General features: G+C 36.2%; 1 protein-coding gene across 6 annotated transcripts in view; it reads right to left on the bottom strand.

Moving 5' to 3' along the window:
* Positions 1-1,150: 1,150 nt before the first annotated feature.
* LOC106828050 (uncharacterized) overlaps positions 1,151-20,187 on the bottom strand; it is a 63,745-nt gene continuing 44,708 nt past the window's right edge. For 4 of the 6 annotated variants that reach the window (XM_070502613.1, XM_044764053.2, XM_070502615.1 and 1 more), the window contains 3 exons: positions 17,167-19,127; positions 9,223-17,071; positions 1,151-7,992 (listed from right to left, as the gene is read on the bottom strand). In XM_070502613.1, the coding sequence (XP_070358714.1) occupies positions 7,948-7,992; positions 9,223-10,281 (1,104 nt within the window). In that variant the 5' untranslated portion in view covers positions 10,282-17,071; positions 17,167-19,127 and the 3' untranslated portion in view covers positions 1,151-7,947. Of the gene's footprint in view, positions 17,072-17,166; positions 19,128-20,187 lie in introns of all 6 variants that reach the window. The other 2 variants (XM_070502614.1, XM_070502617.1) reach the window with 2 other exon arrangements.

Below are 20,187 nucleotides of genomic sequence, written 5' to 3'. Positions count from 1 at the left end.
AGGAGTTAATATCAATCTCAAAGATAAATCATTTTAGGACACAGTCAAAATGTCCCTTTTCAGGGGCTGGCCCCGTGGCCGAGTGGTTAAGTTTGCGCGCTCCGCTGCAGGCGGCCCAGTGTTTCATTGGTTCGAATCCTGTGTGCGGACATGCCACTGCTCATCAAACCACGCTGAGGCAGCGTCCCACATGCCACAACTAGAAGGACCCGCAGCGAAGAATATACAACCATGTACAGGGGGGCTTTGGGGAGAAAAAGGAAAAAAATAAAATCTTAAAAAAAAAAATGTCCCTTTTCAATAAACATCAAGTGCTTTAAGGTTTTATGGTAAAAAATGAAGTCTGTCCTCACAGTTTTGTGACCAGAATGTTTCTGCTCCCTGAAGATGCAGGTCTTCACTAATGGAAAACTATTAGCACAGAAGAATAACTTATCTTCTAATACAGATATCTAGACTCTTTGTGGTTGGGTAGGACTCTGTGAAATTATAGGAAAAAAGTAGAGAACAAAATAAATGAAAGGAAAGGAAAGAACAAATGCTGATCTATGAGGGAGTGAGGAAACCGGTCTGACTAGAGTAGACGTTTCATGGCAAGTAGAGAACAAGAATGGTTATGTAGGGAAGATCATGGAGGACTTGAATGTCTGTGTAGAAGTTTAGATTTAAGTAGGAATTCAGTTATATGAAGAAAAATATATTTTAAGGAGATAATCTGGTAGCAACAAACAGGATAGACAGGGGTAGTAAGGGATTGAGAAGTTTGTGGAAGCATATAAAATCTAGATGATGAGAACCGGAATAAGCGGAGTGAGACTGGAAATGAATGAACAAATACTGGACACATTTAAAAGCAAATGCTTTTTCTATATTTTTTTATCACAAAGGTATTATATGCTCACTTTAAAGTTTTAACAAGAAAAAGTATATAAAGTAAAAATATATATATATTATAATATATATATTATATCTATCTATCTATCTATATATATATCAGTGCAACCACTATTAGAAGTGATATTTCAAACTCCTAAACCACCATAGGAAAAAGGAGGAGGACATGCACTTTGACAAATGTAGCAAAGAAAGAAAAAATAAAAATAATAAAAGGAATTATTAATATTACAGAACTGTAATAAATGTGAAAGGTTTAATTATGAAACAAAAGGCAGACATTCTCAGAGTAAAAAAAAATCTCATCACGTGATGTTTTGAAAAGATATACCTAAAACAAAACAACACAGAAAAGTTGAAAATATTAGAATGAATAAAGATACACCAGACACAATGCTAACAAAAATCACATAGAGGTGGCAAAGAAATGTCAAGGCAAAAAGCATTAAATGAATCAAAAAAGGAATCAGGAATTAACACAATCCAATAAGATAATCATGAAATGTAATGCACTGAAGAAAAATTACAAATATGTAAAGGAAAAAAGGTTAGAAATAAGAAACTGTGATAAAACAACAGTGGAAGATTTTACATACTTTTACCAGAAAATTTAGATCAAGCAGATAAAAAGGGAAAATCTGAATAACAACAAGTTTGATTCAATATGTAGAAATATGATATAATATTACCCAAACAAAAAGAAAATACACAGTTGCTTCAATTGCCCATTTAATATTTATAAAATTTTATTACATTAGGACACAGAAAATTTTCCAAAATGTAAAGTTAATGCAGGAAGCATTCCCCATCCATGAGACAGTATAAGTAGTAAAAAGGAAAAAAAAGGATAGAAAAACAAAACATCAACCAAAACCTAACCGTGTTGAAATATATAAATACATTTCTAAATAAGTCAGATTAAAAAGGAAAACAAAACTAACTACAAATGAGGTGACAAACGAAGGACTTTGATAACACTGCATGTGACAACTAAGGGATACAGCCAAACATATTCAGAGGACAATTTATAATTTAAATGCATTAAATAAAAAAAAGAAAAACTAAAAAATAAACTAAGCATTCACCTAAATAATGTTGACACCGATCAAACAGGAGCAAAGAACGTAGAAAGAAAGAATTAACAGAAGCAGAAAGTGATATTTAAAAAACCACTTGTTTTTTCTAATAGTTAACTAAAAATAAAATATACAAACCTATGGACAGTGCTGTTAAGGAAAAGAATAAAAAAGGGGTTTAGCTACATATAGGCAAATTAAGACACATTACAAACTATTATGTACAACTTTCAATCAATACATTTGAAAATCCAAATAAAATGGAAGAGTTTTACAGACAAATTGACAAAATTTCCACCCAAGTAGAGTTGGAAATCTCAGATAGACTAATCATCAAAGAAACTGAAAGAGGGTTTACATTTCTACCCTCCCCTTCCCCAAACAAGCATCAGGACAAAATGGTTTTATGGGTGAGTGTTGCAGCTGTTCAAGGGAACAGCTTATGTCTGAGTTACTCACACTGTAAAATAAGAAAAAAAAAATCAAGTTCATTCCCAAGGGTAACACAATTGTGATATTAAATCAGGAAAGGACATCACACAAAGGAAAACAATAAACGAGAGTTTTCCAATAAGTGTGCCTTGGCACATTGGTGTCTTATGGATGGGCTGTATGTGTAATGTGATATTTATTCCTAAGGCTTTGGGGGCAGCCAGGCAGAGCCTGGGAAGCCAGTTGCCTCTGCCCTGAGCAATCTTGTCCATTTACCCCATGTGAAAATCGTAACGAGGCACTGCTCTAGACACTTGTTAATATAAAGTTTTATATCCTAAATGAAATATCTACATAGCCAAACACCACTACCAAGTCAGTTTTATTCCAAGAATGCAAGAATAGCTCAACATTAGGAAATCTATTAGTGTAATTAACTACATTAATGGATTAATGAGAATAACCATATTATCATCTTGGCAGATGCCAGAAAAGGTATCTGATAACATTCTGTATCTGTTCCTTACAAAACTATAAGTTAATCAGGAATCGGGAATAGAAGGGCATTTCTATAACTTGAAAAAGGGTATCTATCAGAAACAATGGTGATCATCATATTTTAGAGAGAAACAATGAGGAATTTCTATTAAAGTCAAAATCAAGAGAAGGACACTTGCTCTTTTTTAATCTGTAAGTCTGCATGGTTCTGGAAGTCATAAGATCTTTACCAATGTGCTAAAAGAAAAAAAATTAGATACACACACTAAGAAGAGAAAACAAACATTTCATTATTTACAACTGACATGATTGTGTAACTAGGAATTCAAGATAATTAACTGGAAAAAAACCCAGCGCTAAGAACGGAGTTTAACATGATGCTTGGATAGAAGATAAATGCAAAACTCTATATTGTAAAGGTGTCAATTCTTGACACATTACTCAAAAGGTATGAGGCACTTCCAGGGATTTTTTTTAAAAGAAGTTGACAAGTTCCTCTTTTTGAGGAAGACTGGTCCTGAGCTAATATCCACTGCCAATCCTCCTTTTTTTTTTTTTTTTTGCTGAGGAAGACTGGCCCTGAGTGAACATCTGTGCCTAAAATTCATCTAGAAAAAGAAAATATACAAGAATAGTCAAGTAAAGTCTGAAAAAAAGAATAATGAAGGGTGGGCAGCCCCATCAGATTTTAAAACATATTATAATACTACAGTGATTAAAGCAGTAAGGTACTAGCTCAGTAACAGACCAAAATTGAACAGAAAAGAAACGTAAGCATATCCATATAGTTGAGGTTAAAAAGAGAATTCCAAATCAGTACAGATATAATTCAACACAAGAAAAACAAGCTACCTCTTCTGCAAAACTAAACGGAGGTCCCTACTTTCCACCATACACACATACACAAAATCAATCCCATATGGATTAAAGCACTAAGCAATAATAATACATAAAATATTAGAAGAAAATATAGAAGAATATTTTTTATAATCTTGGGATACTGAAGCCTACATAGGACTGAGACAAAACCAAAAAACTATAAAAGCAAGATGAAAATCTCTGCCTATTTACATAATCAAATCTTTATGTCACATACCACCATAAATAAACTTTAAAAAGACAAATGGCAGATACGTTCAATATATAGCAGACAAAAAAAATATCAGCTCTAATATCCAGAAACCTCCTATAAGGAAATCAAATCAACAAGGAAAAAAGATAAGTGACTCAACAAAAACATAGGCAAAGGATATGAACAAGCAGTTTCCAACAGAAGAAATACAAATAGCTAATAAATATATTAAAAGGTGCTTAACTTTATTAATGATTAGGGAAAAATAACTTAAAGGAATGAGATTGGATTTTTCATCCAAAATGTTGACCAAAATTAAAAAGAATGATAGTGTCTGCCCTGCTGGGAGGACAATTTAGCTCAAGCCTTTTGATCTAGCAGTTATACTTCTAAGATACTAGCCTATAAAAATACTTCTAAACCTGCAAAAAATAGATGCAAAAGAATGCTTTTTATAGCATTGTCTGTAATAGTAAAAAACTATGAACAACCAAAGATCTATTACATAGAATGAGTTGAATAAATTATATAGTACACCCTACTATGGAATTCTACTAGCTGTTACAACAATGACTTTCTATTGAGGATGGGTGGGGGACCAAGTTCTACAATATGTATAGGATGATTTCCTTTTGTAAAACACACAAGAATGCATGCACCTAAATGGGAAAAGTACTTGGAAGATACAAAGCAAACAAATAATCATGGCTGTCTCTGGGCAGTGTGACTGGGAGAAGAATATTTTCATTTGTTACTTTATATATACTACTGCAGGGGGTTATTTTTGGTTTTGGTTTTGGTTTTTTCACTGAGGAAGATTGGCCCTGAGCTAACATCTGTTGCCAGTCTGCTTCTTTTTGCTTGAGGAAGGATTGTCGCTGAGCTAACATCTATGCCAATCTTCATCTATTTTTTGTATGTGGGATGCTGCCACAGCATGGCTCCATGAGAAGTGTGTAGGTCTGTGCCCAGGATCCAAACCTGTGAATCCCAGGCCACTGAAGCAGAGTGTGTGAACTTAACCACTACGTCACCAGGCCAGCTCTGCACTTCTTGCTTTTATTATAAGCATGTATTACTTTTTTAACAGAAAAAACTAACATAAGCTTACTTTATGACATTTGGGTGAAAAAAATATAAGAAAACACAAGAAAAGCAATATGAAATCTCACTACACAGAGGCAATTATTATTAACATATCAACCCTTCTTTTTAGTCCCTGTTATGCATTTTTAATATATTTGAGATCTTACTTGAAGTAAGAAGGCTTGTTTTGGGCCCATTTTTCAATCAATATGATGTGTTTTCCCTATAGAAGATTTAGAGAATAAAGAGCCACAAGAGAATAAAAAGTACATACATTCCCACCACCCAGACATAGCTGCTTAAAAGAATATGAAATTCGAGTACACAGAATTGGATTATAAGTAACCCATGCACACTGTCATAGACCATGCACACTGTCTCATTGGTCCATACATGGCCCTTTGCAATTTTTATCCACTACCGTCTTCTTTTATTTAATTTTCATAATAATAACACAATTAAATAGTCAATGATATGCTCTTAATTACATAATTAATACCCACTCACCCACCCACCCACTCAACCTGAGCACCAGAATACTGACAATAACTTCAGCCCACTTCTATGATTCTCTTTGATTCCAACCCCCTTTCTTCAGCTCCTATGACCATTTTCCTGAATTTTTGGTTGATATTTATTTGTTTTTTAATAAAATATTTTCAATCCTAAATATATTTGTATGCCTAAATAATATAATGTTTAGTTTTACTTGTTTTTGAATAATATAAAAAGAATATTCTACCACATGTAGTCTTCTGGGGCTTATCTTAATTTGAAATAATAGAAGTAAAATGTACCCATGTTATTATCTTTAGCTGTAGTGCCTTCATTTCATTGCTGTATAACATTCTATTGTGTAAATATGCCACAATTTATCCATTTTCATTTTGGGAGTTTTACTACTAATATTTTAGTATATATTCTTATAGCTATTTTTCTGAGGACAATTACATAGTTTCCTTTCTACAAAATTTGAATATTATATGTACTTTCATGTGATATGTTCTTCTCACTAATGAAATCTTGTGAACATATGTCCATTTCATAAAATATTCTTCTGTGGTGTAAACTTAAATAGCTGCATAGTATTCCACCATAAACTTACAATATAATTTTATTAAACTACCCCAGTTGTTGGACATCTGGATTGCTTAGATTTTTTGGTGCGATAAGCATTATGGTGTACATATGCTTTGGCTCAGCAACCCTCCTTTTAAGAATTTATCCTAAGTAGTATTTCAACAAATTTTCACACCATCATGTACAGGGCCACCGCAAAGGACGATGCAGTTTGTGTTCTGCACAACTTGCGTAATGTATGTGCTCATCACAGCAGTTTTTATAATAGAAAAAAAAATTGGAAAGAGCTCAATGCCTACCAGTAGGAGATAAAGTAAATACGTAATGTATTAAAATTATACTATAGATGCACTGTCAATGACATGGGATGATACTTACAATTTATTGTTAAGTGGAAAAGATAGGTTAAATGGCAGTATGATTCCATTTTGTAAAAGAAAATAAGCATACCTATGAAGAGTATGGAAGAACATACACCAAAAACATTACAGCATTATCTGAGTATTGAGTTTATTTGAGATTTTAATTTTTTCACCTTGCATACTTATATTTTGAAGCATTTCAACAGTAAACTTGATTACATGTAAAATAAAAAGATAAATAAATAATGAATTTTTATGCACAATTGTTTAAATATTTTTCCTGAATATAAAATACTCTCACACTGTAAGAACTTTGGAAAAGAACATAAAGAAGTAAACAAAAATCACATATGATCTTACCCACCTAAAGGTAAGTAGTTCACAATCTCCAATGTATTTATTTCTAGTCATTTGTCTCTGATTAAATATATTTAAAATAATTGCAAACACACTTTATATAATCTTGTATGCTGATCTTTCGCTTAACATTATATAATATGAACACACGATAAATATTTTAATGGCAGAATATTCCATCACATGGAAATAGCACATTTACTTAATCATGCCCTTAGAGTTAAATCCTTGAGGTTTTTCTGTTTTTCACTATACGAAATAACTATGTGAAGAACATCTTTGTGCAGGAACTATCCACACTTTAGATAATTTCCTTGAGTAGATTCATTGAAGTGAAATACAGTCAGAGTACCAACATTTTTATAACCCTTGATATATATTGTGAAAACTGTACTTACTATATATTTATATTTTAAGGCAGCATAGAGTAGAAGAAAAAAATGAAGTCAAAATATGTGGATCCCGTGCCTATCTTTAGTACTTTCTGTTTAACCTCTGATTAGGTAAAATTGATATAAAAACATATGTCTTATCTAAGTCACAAGGTTATTGTACTAATCAAATGAGAAAATAGATCCTTCAGTCACCATAAATGTTACCTCCTCAGGAATTCTTTCCTTAACTTTCCAGATTCTCATAGCATCCTATACTTACTTTTCCTTCATAGCCTTACAACAACTGATAAATAATTGTTCAATTATTTGTACATTGTCTGTTTCCCCCAGATGATTTTAATCTCCATTAAATATACCTGGCGCACAGTTGGCACTCAATAAATATTTGTTGAATGAATGAATGAATGAAGTGACAGTACTTTGTAAACTAAATAATTTGACATTTGGAAGGTATTTCTATTATTATTATTAATTCATATTACCATGTAGATGATTCTAAATCTTCAGAGATTCCTTGCCTAACCATAATTTCATTATGTAGCTGTAATGCTTGTCATGCCAGCCAGAGGCACGGGTAGCAATGTTGCTGGAAGCACCTGATAGAAGCTGAGACTTGGAGAACCAAGTAGTTCTCTAGGTCAGCATGCTGGGAGTTAAGGAGTTGTAGTTACCATTAGTCGGACACAAGGCAGTGGTCAGGAATCCAGGAAGTCAGTGATATTTGAAGAAGCAGGTGGATCCTGGAGGTCAGAAACAAACTAATGGTAAGTGGTCTAGATAATAAGGTGCAAACTAGAGAACGGTCAGTGATAAAGAATTAAAGTAGATAGGAGAGTTAAATTCCAAGCGCCAGTACTCAAAGCGTGGAGCTATGAATATGGTTCTAAAGCAAAGGGTACTTGAATTCAGTGCTCCCCTTTATTATTTCTGCCCAAACTGAAAATGGTGTCAGGAAGTGTTTGTGCCTAGTTCCATGTACATGAGCAAGGGAGTGATAGTAACTAGTTGAAGAATAAGATCTGTGAATACAAATAGGTTCTGATAGTGACAGTATAAAGTGAGAACATTTGTACATAAGATCTCATAATAGTCTATTCATAAAATGGGAGCAATCAAGCTTTGGATCCCATAATTCTCATCTTGATCTTCAACAGCAGATGTTATAGCACAGTGGTTAGGACCATGGACTCTGGAAACAGGCTAGCTGGGTTCAAATCCCAGCTCAATCATTTATTTGTTGTGTCCTTTGGACAAGTGACTTCACCTCTGTGTGCCAGTTTCCTCATCTGTAAAACGGGGATGATAGTACCTACCTCAGTGGGTTGTTGTGAATATTAAATGAGTTGACGCATGTAAGGACCTTAGAACAGTGCCTGGACGTAGCAAATGCTATGTTAAGTGTCATTATTATTATTATTATTATTATTATTATTATTATTATTTAGTCACATAAGACCAAACAAAAATTGATGTTATAAAAAATGGAAAAATACACTGTATGTTTATGGATAATAAACTTTATCTAAAATAATAAAGTCTCTAAACAGAAATTTTTCTCATTAAAATAAGAATTTCACTGGCACCTAAACATACTTGACTGTATAAAAACTATAAGTATTAGCAAAGTACCAAAATTTATCACAGCAATCCCATCTTTGTGTTTACTCTATACCAGATGTTTTATGAACGCTATCTTAAAAAGCTGTAAAGAATAACTACACATTTCCTAATAGCAAAAAAATACTATTAGGCTGCAGTACAGTTGATCCATAAGATGTGGTCTATAAGAAGGAATACTCTATTAAATTTTTTGAAGCTATTTCTACTAGAAGCAGGAATATTTGAGTTGGAAGACCTGTCTGTTTAAAGATCTGAACATGGATAGGCTCGGACCTGGGAAGACTAATTTTGAAAGAGTCTGGATCTGGGGAAAGGTCAGAAGACCTGGACTGTAGAACATATTAGAATACCTGGATATCGTAGACACTGGAAGATCTGAATGTTAGAAGACCGGTACACTGGAGACATTGGAAGACGTGGGTATTGAGCCCGCTCTTGGAAGACTGGGTAGCTGTCGGAAGACATGGAGATGCTGGAAGACGCAGAGATGCTGGAAGACGTGGAGATGCTGGAAGACGAGCAGATGCTGGAAGCCCTGGAGATGCTGGAAGACCTGGAGGTGTAGGAAGACATGGATTTTCTGGAAGACGTGGCTTAGCTAGAAGACGTGGATTTTCTGGAAGACGTGGCTTTGTTGGAAGACATGGATTTTCAGGAAGACGTAATTTCGTTGGAAGACCTGGGTAGGCTGGAAGACATGAATTTGATGGAAGACACAGCTTTGTTGGAAGACAAGGGTTTGCTGGAAGACATAGATTTCCTGGAAGACGTGGATTTTCTGGAAGCCATGAATTTTCTGGAAGACATGAATTTTCTGGAAGACTTGGATAGGCTGGAAGACCTGGAGGTCGTTGGAAGACATGGGTTTTATGGAAGACGTGGATTTTCAGGAAGACTCGAATTGTCCGGAAGACCTGGGTTGTTTGGAAGACGTAGATTTGCTGGAAGACCTGGAGGTTACTGGAAGACATGGATTTTCCGGAAGACATATATTTGCTGGAAGACTTGGATTTAGTGGAAGACACGAATTTTCTGGAAGACGTGGCATTATCGGAAGACCTGGACTTAGTGGAAGACATAGATTTTCTCTGGAAGACGTGGATTGGCTGGAAGACTGGATTTGGTAGAAGATCTGGATTTGGTGGAAGACCTAGATGTTCCTGGAAGACACAGACTGAGTGGAAGACCTGGATTTCTTTCTGGAAGACATAAGTTAGCTGGAAGACCTGGATTGACTGGAAGACTTGGATTTGGCGGAAGACAGATTTTTCTGGAAGATGCGGATTAGCCGGAAGACCTTGAAACCATTGGAAGACATGGATTTTTCTGGAAGACATGGATTTTCCTGGAAGATATGGATTTTGTGGAAGACCCATAATTGCTGGAAGACTGGATTTACTGGAAGCCATGGATTGTCTGGAAGACGTGAATTGTCTGGAAGACGTAGATCTTCTGGAAGACTGGGATTAGCTGGAAGACCTTGATGTTGTTGGAAGGCTTGAAATTAGTTGGAAGACTTGGAGTTTCTGGAAGACCTGGTGTTGTAGGAAGACCTTGACACTGGCACCAGTCGAAACCCTGGACATTGGAGACATTGGAAGCACAGGATGTTGGAGACATTGGAAGCCTTGAATTTTGATGACATTGGTTATTCTGGACATTGGAGACATTGGAGGCCCTGAATGTTAGAATTCATGGATATTGGAAGCCATAGATACTGGAAACACTGAACACTAAAGACATTGCAAGTCCTGTAACTTGGAATCCCTAAACATTGGAAGATATGGACAATAGAAGATCTAGGTATTTAGAAATCCTAAAATCAGATGCCTTGGGTATTGGGAGACATTAGAAAACCTGGATATTGACATATTCATGTTAAAATGCATAGAATTTGGAAGATGTAATTTTCATGATGCTGAAAGTCAAGGCTGTTGGCAGCCCCGGACTTTAGACCTGGACACTAAGAGATCAGGACATTAAGAGACCTAGTCATTCAGACATTGGGGATGTTAGAACACCTGAATGTTGAAAGACCAGGTTCTTAAAGATATTGACTTGGACATTGGAGGAACTGGTGATAAGAAGACATTGTAAAATCAGGCTCTAGGAGACACTAAAAGTTGTAGGAACCGAATGATGTAAGTGCTAGAAGATATTGGAGCTAGACTTAGACATAATGAAACACATGGACTCTAGAAGACCTATATATAGGAGACATTGGAGGATTGGGAACATAGAATAATTGGAAGTTAGAACTCTGAACCCTGAAAGACAAGACCTACAACTTAAAAAATGATTATTGAAGATATTAGAAGAGCTAAACTTTTAATGACCCCAATATTGAGGAGATTAGAAAACACTGGCATTGGAGATGCTATAGGCCAGAGAGTGGAAGCCATGGATGTTGTAATATTTAGAAGATCTGGCAACTGGAGGTGTTGGACGCTATGGAGCTCAGAATACCTGATGTTAGAGACAGTAAAGAACTGAAAAGCCTAATCTTGGAACTATTGGAAGGTTGTGTTGAAAGATATTGGCAATGTTGAAAGACTTTCATATTACGACATGATATGACATTAAAAGACATATCATAAGGCTACTCTACAGCATCTCTTTCGCTAAGAAGCAAAACACAGGGAAAGGACATCTTAGGAAGATAACAAAGAGGAAGCAGGGAAATTCAAGTAAAAGCAAGAAGTTTGAATGGGTTGGAACTTATCTTCGTAGTCTTAATGAACTGGCCTTTGGGGTCTGTATTGGTTGACAGGATGGGAATGAGGAATTATCAAAGAATAAGCAATATACAAAGCTAGGGGAACTACTTGGCTTTAGATCAGAGGTCAGCAAAGGTTTTCTGTAAAGAATCAGACAGTAAATATTTAAGATTTTGCCGGCCATACAGTTTCTGTGACAACTACTCAACTCTGCCATTGACAATACTGCCACAGACAATACGTAAATGAGTGGGCATGGCCATGTTGCAGTAAAACTTTATTTTTTTAAAAAATAGTTGGGCTAGATTTAGCCCAAGGGCCTTATATTGCCAGGCCCAGCTCTACATGCCAAATCTGGGGTATGGTAAACTTAAGTACATTCCAGGCTAGCATTCATATGCAAGAGAATGGATAGAACAATTTGAAGCCCAGTGGCAAATAAAGATATTATGTATGTGGTGATACAGGAGTTGAGGATGATAAGAACCTAAGAATGGAGTTTATATCTCTACTTAATTGTTTCAGGGGCCCAAACAAGAAGATCTGTATTCAGAGCAAAAATTAAGTGGACAGTATTCAGGGCCCCAGCCAAGGGGGCTAGGGTTTAGTGAGAATGCCCTAATTTAGTAGGCTGGAAGCTTAAGAAGAAAATTAAAGAAGAAACTCACCCTTACAGACTGAGGTTTTCCTGCCAGGACTAAGCACCACTCAACCAAAGAGAGAGAGAATCCCCAGCCCAGGACAGACAAGAAGTCAATGGCAAAACCCTCACTCTAAGTCCCATGTTCTTATCATTATGGCAGTCATCATACCAGTGCTAACTAATCAAGAGCTAATTCTAGGTGTCTGCAATGATGGAGCAGAACAGGAAGGAAACTATCGTTTGGTGGGCTCATCTCAGGGACTCTGGCTTCAGGTAATAAGTCTAATTTCTGATCTTACCCACCAGAGCTTAAGTGACAAGCTTAAGAGAGCAAGGTCGAGCTGTAAGCTGAAGGTCCTTAGTACTTAGTCACGCAGGGCTGAGGAAGACAAGGACTATCACATACACTGCATGAAGGAGAACATGCAGACAAAGCTGATTGAGCTACACTGGGCCTGGGCCATGATTTAAAGGTTAAGTAGTGGAATATATAGACAATGGGCAGTCACTAAAGAGTTTTGAATAAGGAACTACCAGAATCAGAATTGTGCACAAGGAATGTTAGTCAAGCAGCAAGGTCCTAAATACCAAAGACTACTAGATATATATACTAGAACGCCAAAGACTCCAGGTGAAAACACTTAAGGGGTTGGGATGTGAGTTATGAGGCCACTACAATCATTCAGGTTAAGTGGTAGTAGGGGCTTGAATTAAGGAAGTGGCAGTTTGTTGCTCAGCAGACACAACATTAGACTTATGATGAATACTCAGCATTCTGAATACCACTGCTTTAAACTTCTTGAATGCCATCACAGAATACATCAAATACAAAGAAGATCAGAAGTTAGCTATGAGGAACTGTCCTCACTTAGTAAGATTACTTAGACGTCCAATACTCTCAAAGGCAGCTGAGCTAATAACTTGGTGGGTTAAGCAAAGTAGGTCCTATATAGCTTTATCTTTAGCTCCTATTAACACAGAGTGACTTAATTATCTTAAAAGTGGAACCACATGGATGGATTATTTTCTAGAGAATAAATACATCCATGTGAAAAAAATCATTACATCTCATCATTATATAAATAAATATGCAAAGATAACCAGACTATAAATATAGCATATAGAATCACTGCAGGTCAAGGAGTAACATAGGGACATAGGAATTATTGTTTTAGGTATCTCTCACAAGCAAAGAAAAATATTAAAAAGCAATTTTATTCCTTCTCTCTTCTTAAAACCATCATGCATACCTTATTTCGAGGGAAATTAGGTAAAATATCAAAATATTAAAATTTTGCAAAGACAGGAGTAAATTATCATATTCTAGTTCTATAATGCTTATTCATATTATAATAATAATAATAGCAACAATTTATTGAGCGCTTACTATGTGCCAGGCACTGTACTAAGCATTTCATATAATCTCATAGCAATCCTATAGTGCAGGTATTTTTGACCCCGTTTTACAGATTAGAAACCCAAGTCCGAAACGGCTAAAAACATGCCCACAGTCACATAGCTGGAAATTGGCAGGGACTGGATTGAAAATCGGTCCTCGTGCTGACTTCGCACACCCCAATAGCCCAAGGGTTAACCTGCCAGGACACTAAAGCACCACACACCCAAGGAGAGGCAGTCCCAAGCCCAGGGCAGATGAGAAACCAGTGACGAAGCCTTCATTCTAAGTCTCATCTTCTCATTATGGTACTCATCATACTACTGCCAATTAATCAAGAGCCAACTCTAGGTTTTTGCAATGATGGGTTACCTATATCTTTGGCTTTGTGTAGTAATGCAAGAGAGATGAAGTGCAGTGTCTCAAGCATACTAGATTCATATTTAATTTCTCAATATTTGTTATCCATGTTAATGAAAGTACTATTTATCCTTTCATTTATTTTCTATTTGATTTCATGGTTCCCAGGAACATATACACTCTGTTCATAGCACATCATATTTATTTCCGAATTCTTAGATAAACAACCATAACACACCACCATTAAAAGATAATACTATGTAAAGTTCAAAGATCAATGTATTTCACAGCACAAACATGGTTCACACACTCTTTTAGACTATACATGCTGTAGAAGCCCTTTATTAGCATTCAGGTGGTGGCAGCTATGTAATCCAAATGTGTAGTTTAAAAGAGCCTTCTCTGCATTTTGAACTTAAAAGATTTTAAACAAATAAAAGGCTCTTTTTAAATGTAATGCCAGTTTTCTAATATTTTCTACAAATTTCAGCAACCTGGGCTGCCCTTTCTCCTCACCCTCTTTTTCTTTTTGCCAGTGATTAAATACATCTGTAAAGAAGGAAATTTCCATGCACTTCATAATAACGAACACAAGAATTTACCTGGACCATTTGACAACAGAAAGATTCTTTCCCCTCAAACTGCATAAAATATACTAAATTTCAAGATTTTCATCTTTGGGGACTATTCTTAACTTAAAAAAGAAAAAAGAAACACCCATTTACATGGCAGTGTTGTCATTAACTTCTATTTCTACCACTTAGCCTATACCAACTTTCGCGTCCTCCTATAAGTTCTGCTGACTTGTTAAACTCAACCATATTAAAATGTTCTATCTTTTACCTTCATCAATGATACTTCTTAGATTATTTTAACTGGATATTGCCTTAAACAAGAATTAGATTTATACCAATATTTTATTTCAAATGGCTTAGGCATTCCTATGACAACTAAAGTCATACACTAGACAGTTTCCCATTGTATTATTTAATAGTAATAGTTCCTGGTTGATGCTATTCAATTTAAACTTTGATTTCTCTAATCCTGCTCAAATTAAGAGAAAAAATTGCCAAGGCATTAACCTTAGTGAATGGTTAAATTATCAGGAAGGCACTTCCTTTAAAGGCATATGGAACCACTGATTATACTCGTCAAACAATCATTGACTTAAAAATATTTACCTCTAGACATGATTAAATATATGCCAATTATCCATGGAACCTTGTAAGAGTAACCATACAGAGTCCTCTGGTTTGGTTTATGGAAACAACAGATACAAAATGTTAAAATGTTTTACAACATTGATGCGTTATTATTTTCCCCAAACCCTCTAACTCAGAAGAAAAACAGCAGTTATCACATCAAAAGAAACTCACAGAAGGTATGCTTGATTTTTCTTTTCAGGAAGCTGGTGCTGTTTGTTTCCCTTTTTTTCTATGGCATCTATGCCTAACTCTCTTTTCCGGGAGGGACTAAAACATGGTAAAAGCCTGAACCACAAACATAATTTTTAAAATAACATGAACACAATAGAGTAATACTACTACTCACCTTGGAGGGACTCTCCAAATCAACCAATGAGATTGATGCCCCTTTCTCTCAAGATAACAATATCAGAGATAAAAGCAGCTTAGAGACCAAGTGGTCCTATCCTCTCATTTGACAGATAAGGAAAGAGTAGGGTGATTTGAATAAGACCATCCATTGAACTAGTGGCAGAACAGAAACTTGGAATCAAGGTTTCCTAGTTCCTGGGCCCACTGCCGTTTGTATTATATTTTCTATTATAATTCTGTTATAGACTTGGAACAGTGGTTTACAACCATGGTTGTATGAAAATGACTTGGCAAGCTTTCAAAATATACAGATGCTGGCCCATCCCTGGTTCAACATGTCTAGGGGCAGGTCCCAGAAATCTCCATTTCAAGACTCTCCAGCATGATTTTGATGTGCAGTCGGTGTTGAAAATCACTGTGGCTTAGATCAAGAACGTGATCTCCTCTGGCACCATGGCGAGGCACTAGATCCACAGCACCCTATAGTGGATTTTCCGCTTTCATCTGCCTCTTTTGAATTTGCCAAGGAATGTCTATCATCTCAAGTGTAACTATGCAAGCAAGGCCTTTTAACTTTTGTATTATTTTTTCCTTTTCTCTGATCACCTCAAACTCAGATATAGGTAGCCTATCATTCAGACCTCCAGGCTTGGGGCAAAATTACTGGATTTCCACCACCTTTATGGAAGAGGAAGTATCAGTATCCCTTTTCTGGAGGATAGTCAACTGTTCATCACTGGGAAGAAGAGATATGAGAACAAAGATCTATGGAAATGAACTCTAGCAGCTTCTCCTTGATTAGGTACCAAAGTAAATCCAGGAATCCATTGTAAATGTACTGCCTTTCAGAATCAACCAATAGGTGCATTATACAATTGCTGCAAAACAAATTAACTGATACCAAACTAGTTAAAAGGAGAGGGGTTAGATCCTTTCTGTTGAGATAGCAAATTAGGCTTAACAAGATTTAAAGTAAAGTTCAGGATCAAGAATACAAAATCAAACTGTCCAACCAAGTAGAGCTGCCCCTCCCTAGGCACTAGAGTTGAGTTCCTGAAACCCTCATCTTAGGGGAATTTGTGTTGGAGGAATTTGTTAGCTTTGGGGGAAAACTGGAGCAGGGAAGGGACTATTGTGAAAGCCCAGACAACTGGTTTGTTCACTGAAATAAAACACTAAGCAATGTGAATCTTGATGGCATTTTACTAGCATTACATTAGCAATAGTGATTACTGGGCAATTGATTTCTCTTTCTCTCTGATCTCAAGGTGAGGACAATCATGCATCAATGAAAATGTTCGTCATCACTACAGTGATAGAGAAAGAATTGAGAAAGTTGGATTTTGTCTGGAGACAAGTAAGGTCAGTCTTCTGCTCCACTTTCATCCTCCAGCATATGGATCACCACATCATCAGAGCTGTCGAACTCTGAATCCCAAGGTTCAACTATCTGTATGCAGCCTTTCTGCCTGCTTGTGCGAAATGGGTTTGAACAACACACGGCCCGATGGTCCAGCCTCTTTTCCCCTGTTGAAGCAAGCAGAGAGAAAAGACTTATTGGCCTTGTTTGAAGGATTCTTCTTACTGCTTTATAGAGTTGGAGGTAATCATTTAAGCCTTGCCTGAAGGTCAATAAATATTCCACCAAAGGATCTCTTTCCTCTGAATCATCACGGCAATTTGATTTGCAGAGTGAGTGCTTCAACATTCTTCGAGTTCTGGATGTTAACCTCTGCTGACCTCTTTTATCAACTTTTGCTGTGATGACATCTCTGAAGTATTTCTCAACTATCTGCTGAGGGTGAGAATCTAACAGTTCAGCAATGTCATTTAATTCAATGTCTTCAAATCCTTCACCACTCAAACATTTTGCGGATGCTACAACATTTTCAATTTCTTCTACTACTGGAAGGAAACTTCTAGAATTAGTTACAACCTCATTCCAAAGTTTCTGCCAGCCTCCATTAAGGGTTGATTGTTTTATTTCTCTCAGTGATTCTTCTACTATCGTTAAAGTGTTACAAATGGAGAAATTTTGCCAAGCTACTTTCACCATAATTTCTGGTGTCTCCTTCATAAAATCTGCAAGGTAGTCAAAAATACTCCGAGTATAGTACATCATGAACATTTTTGAACTCTCAGATGCATGGGTTGAAGGAGAGGATTTGTACTGGGGGGAATGGAGATGACCTTAACACAAGGATTGGCGTTTACTATCACACTTTTGTCAGTGAGAGTAGTATTCAGAATCTGCAACACTTTGAATTGAAGATTTTTTTGGTTTAAATATTGTTTAACCTCAGAAATAAAACACTTTAAAAACCAGTCCAAAAAGTGTTTCTCAGTGATCCATATTTTATGGTTTCCCTTCATATAAACAGAAAAGTGTTTCTGGCATTCTCTTTTAAGAGGGCAAGAATTTTGGAATCTGTGAAGCAACATGGATTTAATCAGAAAGTCACCAGAAACATTGGAACAAAGTAGAATTTTGAGCTTGTCTTTTCCAGGCTTGAAGCCTCTGGTCTTTTTCTCATCCTTTGCAAGAGATGTGCAAGTAGGCATGTGCTTCCAGAACAGGACTGTTTCATCAGCCTTAAAGACCTCTTCAGGCAGGTGGCCATTTCCCTCCATCAGTTTCTTCAGGTATTCAGGATACTCTGCAGCAGCTTCACAATCTGCTTCCTCTGCCAGCCACTCCTTTTCATACAGACCACAGCACTTTTTAAACCTATCCAACCACCTATTACTTGCAATGAACATTATAACTTTTCATCCAGATTGAAATTTAAACTTGCATTTTTGTGATGCTCGCTGGTGGATTATACATACAGAGAGAGGCTATTCAGCCTTCTCTGTTTTAGAAGCCACACATGCAAATGTTTTTCCAATTTCTCTATTTGGCATTTCAAGTTATGTATGATTTTCTCAATGATTCTGGTGTGCCCCTTGATGCACTGGCCCTAATAGCTCTCTCATTTTTCTCTACTGTATCAATTGTAGATTCATTAAAACCAAAAAAACACCCTACAGAGGTCTTGGTTTCACCATTATCAAGCATTTCAAGAACTCTCATTTTGTTTGCTATAGACAACACCTTTCTTGTCCTCTTCACTCTTCTTGCAATTCTATCATTCCACCTTCTTGCTTTTTTGCTTGGATGCCATTCTTACCCAAACTTACACAAATTTGCAATTATTGACATTTTTATATCACTGAGCGAGCGGTACACAACACTAATTTGTAATATATAAGAAGCAAATGACAACATTCACACGACAAATAAAAAGGGCAAAACACTGTTTGTATGATTATATGTGTGTGTGATCGATGGCTGCAGAGGGAACAACAGGCAGAAGAATAAGAGTAGAAGCAAGCAACCCAAATGTCGGTCTCGTCACATGAGATAGTCAGCAAGACAACACGATGGTGACTTGAACTTGCATATTGTTCCAAAACTCTCAAAGGTGCAGACTAGGTAAACTCAAATTTTGTATGAGAATGACTTGCAGTTGTGAAGGGATCATGGAAGTCAGGAGTCAAGGTCAGGCTACCAGGATGAGGCGAGAAGCATAATTATCACCATCTAGGAGAAAGCAGACAAAAAAAATCGGTAATGAAGTCAGGAATGGAGGCAGTCTGCATTAAGTAGTGAGGAGAGCAGAAATTTGGAATAATTGTAATATACGCCAGATTGACTTACAAAGGCTGTACCAATTTGCATGCTCACTGACAGTGGATGAGAGTTCTTCCCCCCATATGTTCTCCAACACAAAATATTATCAACCTTCGTAATTTGTGCCAAGCAGAAGGTGAATAACAAGGTATCTCATTTTAGTTTTAATTTTCAATTCTTTAATCATCTTTCCACATGGTAAGCTGTTTTTATTTCTTCATCTTTTCATCTTTAAACTGTCTGTTCATATCCTCTGCACCCTTTTAAATTTTTTCCTTAATGATTTGTAGGCATTATTAGCATATTAGGGAACTCTTATTTTTTATTCTATTTTGAAAACATTTTCTCCAAGCCTATCATTCACTTCTTAATTTTATTTACTTTGTCTTTTGCCATAAAGATGTTTAAAATATTTATGTAGTCAAATGTTTCATGCCTTTCTTTGAAATGCCTTCCCCTCCCTAAGATGATAAAAATACATTGACATATTTTCTTTCAGAATTTTTATAGTTCTGTAGCATTCTTTCAAGGTATTGAGGAAAAGATAAACTACTCAGTAAATGGTGTTGGAATAATTGACTATCCATCTACAAGAGTGTCTGCAGACCTCTCACAATGTATTTCCCATCTGTGCTAGAGTCACAGGGGTTCTGGTAGAGTTAGAGCCACCTGATGACCAAGTTGAGGGCTCAGGTTGAGTCCAGTTGATCACTCAATTTCTCCGGAGGTCAATATAGCTTGGGGAAAGGAGTGTCCAAATGAATAAATAATTACTATACATTTGCTGGCCTAAGTTCTGTTCTGCTGCCAATCTATACTCCTGACTTATATCAACTGAGTGACAGTACCAAGTTCTTAGATCTCTGATCTTCTCATAATGGCTTCACTAATAATTAATAAATAGTGACTCAGTTTTGGCACAACAGGAGAAATTTGAATATGAGTTGGCTTTTAGATGAGATTAGGTGAT

Source organism: Equus asinus, chromosome X, assembly GCF_041296235.1.
Source record: "Equus asinus isolate D_3611 breed Donkey chromosome X, EquAss-T2T_v2, whole genome shotgun sequence".
NCBI lineage: Eukaryota > Metazoa > Chordata > Mammalia > Perissodactyla > Equidae > Equus > Equus asinus.
Note: the sequence above shows the minus strand (reverse complement) of the source record. Positions and strands in the feature narration are given on the sequence as shown.